Consider the following 13,137-nt stretch of genomic DNA (forward strand, 5'->3'; position numbering starts at 1 on the left):
GTTTTACCCATGACACAGCACGGGGACCACTCAGTTCTTATCTTTGTGAAAATCCAAGCTGATAACTTTAGCACCTTTTGGTATTTCAGTGCAGGGCTAATGATTAGCATGGCTATTCTGGTTACCGTCATACATGTTAGAAAATATTTGCAATTTACAGTGTATGTAAACCTTACTTTTTCCATACTGATGACAGGGCACTCCAACTCCCTTTTCCTAAAGACTTCAAACAGCCATGGTGTCTGTTGAATTAAACTTAACTCTGTCCATCAAGACTTTATTTTTGTTTGCTTGATTAGGTCAGCGGCATACCAATGCAAAAATAAGTCATCAAAAATTCTTTGCTCATTGCTTTTCAATTATTCAATTTTCATGTTGCAGAAGCATTAATGACTGGACTAGGTTGTAGGAACACTGAAGTGCTACTACAGGACTTCACCAGTGTGTGTAATTACTACAAATGCGGAGAGAACCATAAGCTCAAATCATACTAACTTGTAGAGCATCAAACAGATGCACTGGCCAGATACAGCCCCCATCAACCAGCATGAGTCATTCTAGCTTTATGTAACTGGTATTCACCAGTTCATCTTTATCACTGCCTTAAGGGTCCAGCAACCACAATCTGAACTTGGGGCAGAAACCGGTTTTCCCAGATATGCCTCTACTTTTCCAGTCCATGCCTAATAAAAAGATGCCATTTCCACATAAACAAGTTGCCATTGCTTATTAATAACAGCTAGTCTGGATGCCCAAACATGCATGTCGTAATTGAGAGGCTCTTGTGCTCTCTGTGCTTTCTGGTCCATGTTGAAAAAATACCTTTATAGGTAAAGCAGTAGCTATACATTTACCAAAGGGAAATTTGGAAAGTAAGACGTGCTTCTATTTGCTTTGATGTTTCATTGCATATTCACAAAAGCTATCTTTCTTCTCAACATTATACTGAAGAGATAAAGCCAGTGTTTCGAGGTTTCTTTTTCTACCACTTGACACAGCAATCCCAAAAGGTGTTTCTGAAAGGCAGGGACCCAGCCAAGGGAATCAAAAGCATTAGCCAATCATTCGTGTAACTAGGAGTATCTTAGAGGTGAATTACATACTGGAACTCTTGAGTCAGTCCTGTGCTACCTTACTGGAAGTCAGAGTGAGGAAGTTATAGAAGACAATAGCTGCCTCTCACAAAGGACCACACTGCAACCTTATAGATTACGTGCCCTTTAACTGGAAACACTAAACAAACAAATAACAAAGGGAACTTTGCTTCCCAACACCACCAACAGATACAGTTTTAAGATCAACCCAGCAGCAAGGTTACCTTTGAAAAATATGATACAAGATTTTCAGTTTGGTTCACATTCAGTTAAATCAACATGTTTCATAGGAAGGAAAAAACAAACAAACAGACAAACTTACATTATCAGCTCGAACCTCCCACCAAGGCAGTTTCTAAGTTTTACCACCAGGTTCCCCATCCCCCCAGTATGGCAAGATAAGGAAATCCTGAATTCATTGCAGCTGGGCTGATGAGCCTTGTAATTAGGACATGCAGTGTGGTCTGTGGGCTCCTCGAGAGCACTAACCCTTTCACTGCCAAATCCTTTCTCTCCTGTTCTAGCTCAAAATGAGACTATTTGAGAGGTACTATTGTCTACCATTTAAAGAAATAGGTTGGCTTTGCTAGCGTTGCATTGTGAACACAGAGCAGTCATTGCTTTTGGTGGAATTCGTGAGAGGAGCAGTCTCCCTGCCACCTCCCAGATGAGTAGTAATACACTTGAGACCAGAGTGAGTCAGACTGCATTTCATTTCTTCCTCTCTGTTTTCTGTCTGAGGCCACAACACTCTCCCTGGCACTCTAATCACCCCTCTGGACGTCCCCTTTCGGTGTGAAGCTAATTCAAAGTTTTTATTCAAAACCCTTCTTAAAAATCCTCTTTGCAGCAGTGCAAACACTTAGTAGGGGCTGAATTGCTGTTCTGCTCAACTGAGTGTCCCAGAAAGAAAAAAAAAAAAAAACAAAAAACCAAACCAAAACTGTTTTATGTATCTCAGCAATATTTGTTCACCCTTTGTCTTTTACAGTGACAAAATGGAGTCAATCACCATTTCATCACATTCATTCCAAGCCCTAAGCTTTCACTATTTGATTCCAGGGGTGAGGATGAACTTTCCCATCACCACCCTTATTACATAACTTGGCTTTTGGGAATGGCTTATTTCTGCATCTCTTTCTGAAGAACCAGAGATTTCCAGAGCTAGAAACAGGATGTAGCACCATTTGTGCTGGTGCTCTTTATAGCAACTTTCAAGTGCCAGATTGATGTGTTTTTCACATTGACTTGGAGTCAAACAGCTCTAAGACCATTTTTCAGGTCAGATTGGCAGGAACTGCTAAATCGGTTTGCCTGACTATACCCAGAGGGATGGGCTGCACTTTGGGATCCTCTAGGCATTTTCCAGAGGCATGAACTGTTCTTTAAAGTACCAATGATACCAATGATATCAGCAATGCCCATCTTCTCCTTTACTGTCATGTTCTGGGATGTTGTATTTGTTTCTTCTTTTTTTAACACTGGGCCTCAAGATGATTATAGGGAAGTGTTTCATGGTGCCATGTGTGGCCTGAACGTTTTGCCATGTCCAGCTGTGGCATGCATTGCACAAATGCCCTGCCAGCTGAACCAGGTGGCCACTTTTAGAGCCACAGAACCTTTGGTGGCTGCTAAAGGTATGATTTAGTGTCAGTGCAGCCCATGATCTGATGGGATCCTAGCCTCTGACACAGCTTCTGGCTGCCACAGTTGAAACAAATGTTTGTGAAGATTTGCTGCCAAAGTGAGGCACCTTGTTTTTCAGTATTGACCTGAAACATGCCAGGAAGGGTTGGTGGAGGAGTGAGTTACATAATACCCAGCTGTGGTTCCAAATTGCTCCCTTTTAATGAGGGGAATAGCTCAGTGTAAAGGATGTGTAGGAAAGAAAACAGTCATCACTGCATGCCATATGTCCAATTCAAAGCCCACCATAGGCAGCAGACAAATATATTTTGGTTTGTTACGGAGTTGGCCCTGGGAGCAAAAATAGCAACCTCCTGATGGGTAGGAGTTATTCTACATCCCCAGAAGATATTCCAGATTTTGGCAGTAGGTAAAGAATTTGCAACTTCACACGTTCTGTGTCCATACTTTCACCCTTCTATAACATCAGATAATAAGGAATTTGCAAAGTTACTAATGGGTGTAATGCAGGTGAAGTACTTTAAGAATCTCTTGGCAAGAGGATCTCTTAAAAAGAAGGATTTTATGTTTTTCCAAGTGTATATAAGAGAAAGTAGCTCCTAGGGAAACAAGAACTTCTTGAAGACCTTTAATTAATATTATTTTGGCATCCACAGCACTTCCCCTTCCTTTTCAAAATTTGATGCCAAGAATTTCTCATTCCAATAGCATCCAATAAATCCTAGAAATAAATTCCAGCGACCATTGGAGGTAGCTTTGGTTGCTTGATGGCTAAAGCAGCTAAAACCTTTTTTTTCATTTTTGAAATACCTCTTCCTTTTAAAATGTGTGGCTTTAACCCCTGAAACAAAGTGGCTGATTGTCCTCTCAGCCACGTCATCTTGGACAGCACAGAACTATGCCACACAGGATGTTTTAGTCCCAGGACATATGTGAAGTCCCATGTGAGGTCAGATTCCGCTCTGGGACATCTTGAATTGATCCTGCTGCTGTGCACCAGTTTCAGCTTTGCAAGAGGGGTCAGGGGAGTTCAGCTTGTTGGGTTTGACTACAGTGCAAGTGGGTGAAGCAGATTATTAGACTGAATTTTTCTGCACGGTGTACACCATCCGTGTTGGGATGGAATTCAGGGATAGTTGTGCCTAGAGCTTTAGTATGATTTTTTTGGTATGCAACTGTCACCCAGAAAACACTCACTGTGCAGGCACCCTAAATGTTTGAGATCTCTGAAATTATTTAATTTCAATTTCAGATTTATTGCACAAACTCTAAATCAATTTCAGTGCCTGTCTTCAAAATATATATAACCTGTATAAACATGTGAAAACACATATAAAGATCCTATTGAAATACTTGAATTCAATAGAATTAAAGCACAGAGGCACGGATTGGACCTCTTTTTACCTCACTTTCCCATAAGCCAGCAGTAATTCCCCTGATGCAGGAGAATTACATGAGCATAGCATTGCAGACCTAAGGTGGAAACACCATGTGAAATGTGGGGATGGAAAGGACACTCAATAGTTGGTGCTTCTTCTATAGTGATTCATTATGATGTTAATGTTTTAAGAGTTTTAATTTTCTTTTTGAACTCCACTCCATGCAGTTTCTTTTGGACCTTAAGTGGTTAAAGTGAATTAATCCTTGTTATCTCCATTAGGGAGAATACCTATTTAAGTGTTGATGGGTTTCCTGCTGTTCTAAACCTACTGAATAGCAAATTAGGAGCTACTGATTTTGGTTTGCAGATTGAGAGAGCGAAGATCCTATTGAGATGAAGTACAAAACCTAGGTATTTACTGTTTATCAGGAAATGTTTAAATCACAGCAGGTTCCCCCTTAGAAAATCCAAACCAGATGTAGATCTCAATGCTTCTTGTTATTATTTGAACATGGGACTCTGTGTTGACTGTCTGATTAACCAGATTGGAAATTGGAAGTTACTTTGCATTTTTCTTGGCGTTCTTTTCCTTTCCCTGACTTCAGTATTCTTTGCGTAAGTAGTTTAGGACACAAAAGGGTTCTGTTTTGTGAGTTGTTCTTTCAGCTTTTTGCCTGCATAATCTAACTGTGCTATGAATGCATTATGGTCAAACACAAGAAAGCAATCCTTGCTTAGTGGAAAGGTCAGACTAAGAGAACCATGGTGAGCTCAGTGGTTTCCTCCACAGTGGGGTGACCAGCTCCATTGCACTGCCATCGTGAAACCTCTTTATTAATAGCCTGCTTATTGCTCCCCTCTAATATGCAGCCATGTTCCTAAGAAAAAACAGAATCACTTTTTTCCCCTGTTGTTTTCATCTGCCCCCTCTTCAGATCTCCCTCAGAACAATCCTTAATACGGTACTGTGTTGAATGTGACTTACTTGTTTTCCTTTGCAGGCTCTGAGCAGCAGCCTCTACAAGAGTGCATCACCTTATGGCTCGCTTAATAACATTGTGGATGGGTTAAGCTCCCTCACCGAGCATTTCTCTGACCTATCCCTCTCTTCAGAAGCCAGAAAACCCAGCAAGAGGCCACCTCCTAACTACCTGTGCCATCTCTGCTTTAACAAGGGACACTACATCAAAGACTGCCCCCAGGTAAGTAATACATAATATTCTGGGAAAATCTGCATCAATATTTTCTTCATTCTTTGATTTAGCAACACTGAATTTGACTGAAATTCTTAAGAATGAGTAACACTGAAGAGGTATCTTGACAAAGTGCCAAGCTAGCCATGTGTTCTTTTAATCTATTCTTTATCACAATTCCTATGGATGAAGCACACAGTTTCATTTGCCTTGTAAGTATTACAGAGGACATTAATCTAGGCACAGGGCTGAGTAGATTCTGGTAACTTTGAAAATGGCAGCTCTAATTTTCTGTCAGGCAGCACTCTGTGTAGTCGGTTTGGCAATGGTACTTAATGTAACAAGTTACATATGCTAAAGGAGAAGAAATGGTTATATTCAAAGAGAACTTTGAATCAGTGTTGCAGTAACACAGGCTCCAGATATTTTGGGTGCAAAAGCTTTTTTGTCCTACAGAGAAGAGGTTTGCTGTACTTCGCAAAACGTGATGGTCTTTGACTCCTAGAACTTTTCTGTAGTGGCAAAGCTGGCAGTATTTATTTCCTTCAAGAAGAGGTAATAAACCAGTGTGCACTAAAACCACTCACCAGTCTACAATTTATTTTTTTTCCTGAGGCTCCCAAGCACAGTGTACCAGGTTTCTTAATTTTCTCCAGTTTCAGCTGGATGAAGTTGTGTTGCTGGCTTAAACTTTCACAATTTCCACAACATCCTATGTAAAGTCCCAAGGAAATTAAAATGCTGCCAATACTCTGAAAACACAGATGTGGACATTACCAGCATCCACTTCATTTGACTTTAACCTCCTAGCCTCCTATTGTGTGACTTTCAGCAAAATTTATCTGCATAAAATTAACTACAGTTAATATGCTGTTGAGGATATCAGACATTTATAAACAAAAATACAGGCAGAAAAACATCTTCCAACAGAAAAAGGTCAGCATGAAATCAAGTCTAACATCAGATGAACTTTGAGTGTATTCTTCTTGCTGTTATGCATAGACTAACCTTACCACTTTCACTGTATATCTTTCATTAATTCTAATCAAAGTTCTGGAATTAAAGTATGTTTGCAGTCCTGGGTGTGGCACTTAAAAATATTTTTACTTGTTCTTATTTTGATCTAGGTTGAGTAAGAATTGTCTTTAGGAAAAAAACAGTGAAATTTTCTTTGCTAGGAGATCAAAAGTACTCTGGTTTATATACTTCAGTGTTTAATCTACTTAATTTAGAAGACTGTAAAGATAGAACCATGGCTAGCATACATTACTTAACAAGAGATTGAAACTCCAACTAGTAAATATGTGGCAGAGTGAGAAACTGGGGTGGATGACTGTGCTTTGCCATGCTGTGTGAGAAACCAAATTAATGCAACAGGTCTCTTGACAATCAGTATGTGCAAGCTGCAGCTCACACAAATGAATGTGAATGTATCAGTTTTGGAATAGTAATGCATTTTTTATAAATAAATTTATTTAATAGGTATTTCTATGGTTTGAGGCACTAGGGATTAAACATGTCAGTGAAAATTGAAGAGACACACACAGAAATCCAGGAGAACTGAATGATTAAGGGTCGTGTACGAACATTAATTCTCTTAAACTGCACATCCTGTGTAATTTCTTTTCAGATTTCATTTGTAAAGTCTTCAATTTCTCTGTGAACCAGGAAATGGAAAGACTTCCTACTGGCATACTCTGTGACTCTCCTGTGAGTTTGGGAGGAATGAGTAAAGGAATACAGGACAGGGAAACATCTGCCCTCTCACCGCATGCAGTCTATGGTTACAGGCAGCCCTATCACATAGCCCCTTTTGAAAACTGATCAGGTTTTACTTGGGAAGCATTTCAGTATTTTGCCCTTGCTACTGCTGGTGTGGCAAGCTGCTCCAGAACCTCAGTCCTCTCCTAACTAGAAATTTTCCAGTTTCTAGGATGAGTGTAACTCATGGTCACTTTAGAGTCATTTGTTCTCCTGCCAACATTGTCCTCCACTGAAATAGCTCTTATCCCTCTCTGGTGTTTATCTCAGGATGTATTAATAGACTGCAATCATATCCTCTCTCAGCATTCCATCATATCCTCTCTCAGCCTTCGCTCTGTAGGACTAACCAAGCCAGGTTTTCTCAGTTTCTTCACAGAGAGTGTACAGTGCCTCCATTCCCCTGTCCTTCTCACTGCTGTTCTCTTGTGCTTTTCATCCCCTTGCACATGCACGACTGCACAAGAGTGTGGCATCCCAGAAGAGAGCTTGTCAGTGCCTTCTGCTGAAGGTTGTGTGCACCTTTCTGTTTATGTTACTTAAGAGACAGGTGATATGAAATTGATTCTGCTTAACTGGGGATTTTTTCTAACACAGGCAAGTGCTTTATGGTTTAATCAGCAAGTGCTTTCTCAAGAAAAAGCAGAGTTAAGCATTCACAGAAACATATACACTTTCCTTATGGTATCTGAGTTTGAGGGCAGTTCTGAAGAGGATGACCCTGAGTACACAAGTTGTGTTCAAAACTTTCAAACATTGTGCACAAGACAGGAGCACCAATGGCAGGATCAGGCTTTTGTCGTAAAGTCCCCATTTGTCATCCCCGCTTTTGACAATAACTGATTTCTTAATTTGAACGTTATATGCACTGCTTAATATCTTACGTTTTGATGCTTAGTTTTGCTAGTGCTGTCAAAAATAAAAGTTGTTTAGCAAATCCTACCAAAGAAGGGGCTGTAGCTGTGTATTTTTAAAGAACTTAAACCTGAGTAGAGAAAAGAGATAAGCTAATCTGATCTGGACAAAATGTGTATCAGTAAATCATGCAGGTTTTTTGTTTTGTTTTGTTTTATGCCTAATAAGAAGCACATTTTGAAATGGGGTGTTTTATGAAGTTTTTTCTGCATAGCAAAGAAATCGTGTAACAACTTTAGGACTTCTTATCTTCCCTTAATTCTGCCTGTTACTATCACTGAAAAGATTTATTCTTTTTCTGTTGTTGTAAAAGCTGATGAAAATGCATGTATCAGTTCAGATTTGTATCTTAAGTGATGATCATGTTCCAGGAGGTTAAATAATTATAAACAAAAATTGCCACCTTTAGTTTTTAAGTACCTGAGGTGTCTGCAATTTGTCTAATATTGTGTCCACAACTATCTGTTTGAAAATTGAAATGGGATTTAGCAGACTTCTATTATTTACCATATAGTTTGTGTCATACATAGTGATAGAAATTGTTTTTTTCTGCTTAAGAAGCTACCAGAAATAAGAGCAATGTTATGATTATGATTCATCATTTCCAATTTGTCTACATTTGCAAAAAGCTGTTTGTTGCAATAATTATGCAAAAAACCCCAGCACTTATCTGGAGTATCATCTTTATAACATGCCTACATTTTTTCCAAAACTAATTTGTGAGTTTCAGTGGCTTAGACAATAACATCTTACTCATACTTCTCTGATGGTTCTTGCACATATAGAATTCTCACTGACTTGAATGAATTGAAAAACCCGTAGAGAATAAAAGTTAAAAACAGTGTTCTTAATATAGCACTGCTCTTAATTTATCATTGACAGTGCCATAAAAATAAACAAGATCTTTCTCTTTAAATAGCAAGGAAGGTAAGGAATGAGAGTACTTTTCCTATGTGGTTTACTAGTGGTTGATTGCATGATATATAAATATCTATATATCTCTATCTATATATATCTGTCAAAAATTTGTATATTATTTGTGTGCCTAAAGGTACTGTACCTATGCCTGGTGACCATAGGGGTTTTTTCCCCTTACCAGGATAAAACCCAATGAGTTCTGGGCCAGTAATATTAAAGATCTATGATCCTTTATGGTTTTTTTATTTTTTTTTAATACAGCAGGTGCAGAAATTATTAGAAGACCTTTTAAAAAAAAGTTACATTGTCTCTTTTCACCCATTATCACTACAGCTTTCTTTTTAAATGCTATAAAATATAAACAGTGAGTTCCTTTGCACCGTGTGGCCTATTAAAATTAATCTTGCTCTTTTAAATTGTAAGAATGTTATTGACATGACTACTCTTCCATGATGTCATCAACCTAAACTCAGACCTATCATATAAGTTTAATATGCAAAAAGTGTAGTATAATGGTGTTAGATACAGTCTATGTGGACATTTGTAAATAAAACACCTAGTTCACATTCTAATATGTTGCTGAGGGATTGAACCTTTGCCATTTTTCAAAAATCTACTTAGGAAAGTAAATAAACAAATCCTGGACGTCATTAATTGCTTATGTCATTCCAGTTGTTAATTTAATAAGCAGCAGCAGAAGTCCAAGCTGGGAGCTCCAGCAAAGCATCTCTGTATTCCGAATTTTCAAACTGCTCTACCTGGTGTTTCTACCAATGCCAGTTCCATCTACTGGTGTCTCTGTCTTAACTGTATTCAAGCACTGTGCCAGTGCCAAGCTCATTGAAAAAACCTTTCTGATGATTCCTGTAAATTTCTGCACAGGCAAGGTACCCTTACCTCATGATGATGTGGTGAGGAGATAAAATGGGCAAATATCGCTGTTCTGCAGTCAAATTCCCATGCACTGCCACTATTTATCCCAGTTTCTGGGTGAGAGAGGAACGTTGCACAGTGTGTTTCCCAATTTTGTGTGGTACTTACAGAGGAAAACGCCATGTGCATGCTCACAGAAGTACAGATATACTGCTGCAGACATATATGTCTGGGAAACTATTATACTCTTTTTGCACTGCATGTTTAAATCTGTGGCTGAAATGCTTGGCATGGTCCATAGCAACGTGGCCAACAGTGAGAGTCTTTTCCATCGCCAGCAGTGGTCTTTGAAGCAGATCCTGCAGTACAGAAGTGCCTTGAGAACACAAATTCAAGTCAACGGGAGCAGTAGGTAATTGCTGTGGCTGCTTGAGTTTGCATAGATTTGCTTTTGTGGTTTCATGCAGGATGTGGAAGAAATCAGTGTCAAACTGAGTTTAGTCCTTTCTTCTTAGCCCATAGCTGCTCTGCCAGATCACGCTGCCCTGAGGCTGTCCCTCCCTGCGGTCAGATCCGCTGGATCTCTCTGCAGGCAGCGCTTTGGCTGCGAGACTGCAGCAGCCCTCACGCCTGAAACGTTCATCTGATTTGTCTTGTGCCTTATGGTTGTGCAAGGATCACAAAGTGCAGAACATCCAAGGAATTCACAGCTGTGATTTCTTCAGGTACCGAAGGCTGACTAAGATGGCAATGAGGAGCAAACCAGCGTCTCTACAAAGTTGAAAAAAAATTTAACTTTCTGGTTTTTAGCTCAGAAATCTTAATTTTTTTTAAAAAACCCACAAACTTCTTGGAATTTATCTTCCTTTTAAAGTAAAGGTGAGATATCAAAGAGCTCTGGAATTAAAGAAGATCACAGACCTTAGAAAATCCTAACATTCACTCTGAAAATGTTTTTAACACTTGCTACATTTTACATTTTATAGTAGGTTACTTGGATATTGCGTGACAGCCTCCAGATAAATGTGTATTTTCTCAATTGAACTGAGTAAATATCATTATTGTTACTCAGTTACAGGATGAGAGGTTAATCTCCCCATTCTTGGAGGAATCTGACACCCTGTATGGGCTCAACTTTTCAGGTTTCACAGTAGTTTCTGATCATTTAATCTGGTGCTATACAGGCCTCTCCTATTTGTGCTCCAATTCTGTCAGCCTAGAGAGTTACTGAAGTACCCCTGATATAAATAAAGCAGTATTTGAACCACCAAAGTTAGTGTTCTTCTTGCAGAGGTAAAGATGAAAATATGGGACACATAATAAAGGAAAACAACAGCTAAACTTACACCTGGTGCAGTTGCACTGGTGTAAGATCAGTGCTGAGAGAGAACCTGTTCACCTGTATTACAAGGAGGAAAAAGGTGTTAAATCTCTGCCATATATAATTATTTTCAAACTATGTGGGACACTCCAGAAGAAAAGTCCGTATGTCTAGCCCCCCTTCATTCTCTAGCTCTGAGATCCGTTTAGGTACATGTTCCATTTTGTGTAGTGCATATTTCTTCACCTACATTTAGTTCTATAAGAAATTGTAGCTTTTTGCTGTTCATTCTGCAAATCCTTATGCACATACTAAAATTCCACGTTACAAGATACTGGGTGAATGTGAGGCTCTGAAAAGTCCTCTTTATACACAACATGCTAATTTCATTTATTCCTATTTTTTCATTGAGAACCTGCATTAAACTATTGTAGATGATTTAGACTTGGCTAAGAGTTTTGTTTTGTTTTTTTGTCACAATGGACCCACTTTGACAACTCCGTGATATTAAATGTACTACAAAATTTATTGCAGGCTGTTACTTTTTGTTCTGATACGCTTGAACTTAGCTCTGCCAAGTTTTCTCAGCATTTCTGAGATTAGCTGAATATATTTTTTCAGATAATTTTTACTTTTGTTACAAAGACTTGCAGAAATCTTGTAACCAAAGTGTAGTGGGCTATAAATTGGTCACATCCATCTTACCTCTGAAAATGTAAGCTGTTTAAGAGTCTGAAAGATCAAAGAATACCCACTGTGCACTGTTTTGGAAATTCTCAATAAGCTGTGCATGTCATGGATTCAAACCATTTATCAGATAATTCAGACAGCTGTACATGAGTAGAGGGGATCTGAAGAGCCCCGTTTTGGGAGCATGTTCCCAAAGTTCTTGTTTTAAAGCTGTGTCTATAGTATGTGGCATTGGTGCCCAGTGTTTTGATAAACGGTGTGCTTGAAAAGAAGATCCTGAACCCTTACATACCAAAGTAAGAAGAGTCAGATGGTGAAAAAGAAAACAGAAAATACCTAGCAAACTGTGTCTGTGCCCCTTTCCTGTCTAGCACACTACTTGACATTACATTCCCAAAAGTCTGGAAGTCCAGCCAAACCAAGCTCCTCCTTCAGGCCCATGACTAAGCCGGTATTACTGCGGTTCAGGCTTTATATACTAATACAAGTTCAAACAGGTTTTTTTTATCCCTGTGGGAAATGCAGTCAAATAGAGGTGATAAAGGCAAATACTCTAAGAGAGCAATGGTCTTTGCAGTGGCCTTGGAGTGGAGCCCCAGGTCCTGTGTGATAGTTACCCATGGGCTGTGTGACAGGTGTTGGATCATCCACCACAGAATGGGATTTCATTTCATTGAGATTTTCCAACTACTTTTAATTCACCTTTGAATCTCATTTGCATATTCACTATCTAGATAATTTCAAGCCAACTGGCAACTAGCAACAAGGTAGATATCAGGAAAAGAATAGCTTAAATGCAAAACCGTAAGGATACCTGGCATTTAAACTGAATAAAATTTCAGCACCGATAAAGCCTCCTCTGGCTCCAGGGTGGGCACAGAAATTTGGGGTAAAGTGGAGAGGAGAAAAATCAGTTTGGGGTCTCTGAAACATGACTTGTGTTGAAAGGCTGAAGAACCAGTGTTGCTTGTTCCCACAAAAAGTCACATTAAAAACTTGCAAATATGTAGAAAGCCTCACATGAAGGGTGCAGTTTATTTTGCACAGCCACAGCTAATGAATCCAGTACTTGACTTCAGCTAGGCTGGTCTAACTGCAAGGCCTTCAAATAGAGTTCTCTTGATCATTGGAGGACTTTTAGAACAGTGTGGGTAAACGTAAAGCAAAATTTGTGCTGGTGATCCTGTCCAGGGACAAGTGAGAACATCCCAAAGCACCTCCCAGCCTCGTGTTTCTGTTATTGCATATTTGTGTGCAAATATTACAATTCACTATCTTAAACACACATAATTTATATTTAAAACCCATGCACAATAAACCAGATCCAAATCCTGAGCAAGTCAC

The 13,137-nt window shown here is 39.2% G+C and overlaps 2 protein-coding genes and 1 long non-coding RNA gene across 3 annotated transcripts in view; 1 reads left to right on the forward strand and 2 right to left on the reverse strand.

Annotated features, from left to right (window-relative positions):
* Window positions 1-1,459, reverse strand: part of ANXA11 (annexin A11) — a 70,516-nt gene extending 69,057 nt beyond the window's left edge. The window contains exon 1 of the mRNA XM_040070561.2: window positions 1,417-1,459. The gene's annotated coding sequence lies outside the window, so the exon portion shown is untranslated. The remainder of the gene's footprint in view (window positions 1-1,416) is intronic.
* ZCCHC24 (zinc finger CCHC-type containing 24) overlaps window positions 1-13,137 on the forward strand; it is a 107,723-nt gene that overhangs the window by 11,325 nt on the left and 83,261 nt on the right. The window contains exon 2 of the mRNA XM_040070564.2: window positions 5,124-5,324. Within this exon, the coding sequence (XP_039926498.1) occupies window positions 5,124-5,324 (201 nt within the window). The remainder of the gene's footprint in view (window positions 1-5,123; window positions 5,325-13,137) is intronic.
* The window catches only part of LOC120755544 (uncharacterized), a 90,295-nt gene continuing 86,362 nt past the window's right edge, over window positions 9,205-13,137 (reverse strand). Inside the window, exon 3 of the long non-coding RNA XR_005701815.2 lies at window positions 9,205-10,553. This is a non-coding gene — a long non-coding RNA (uncharacterized LOC120755544). The remainder of the gene's footprint in view (window positions 10,554-13,137) is intronic.

Source organism: Hirundo rustica, chromosome 8, assembly GCF_015227805.2.
Source record: "Hirundo rustica isolate bHirRus1 chromosome 8, bHirRus1.pri.v3, whole genome shotgun sequence".
In the NCBI taxonomy this organism is placed as follows: Eukaryota; Metazoa; Chordata; class Aves; order Passeriformes; family Hirundinidae; genus Hirundo; species Hirundo rustica.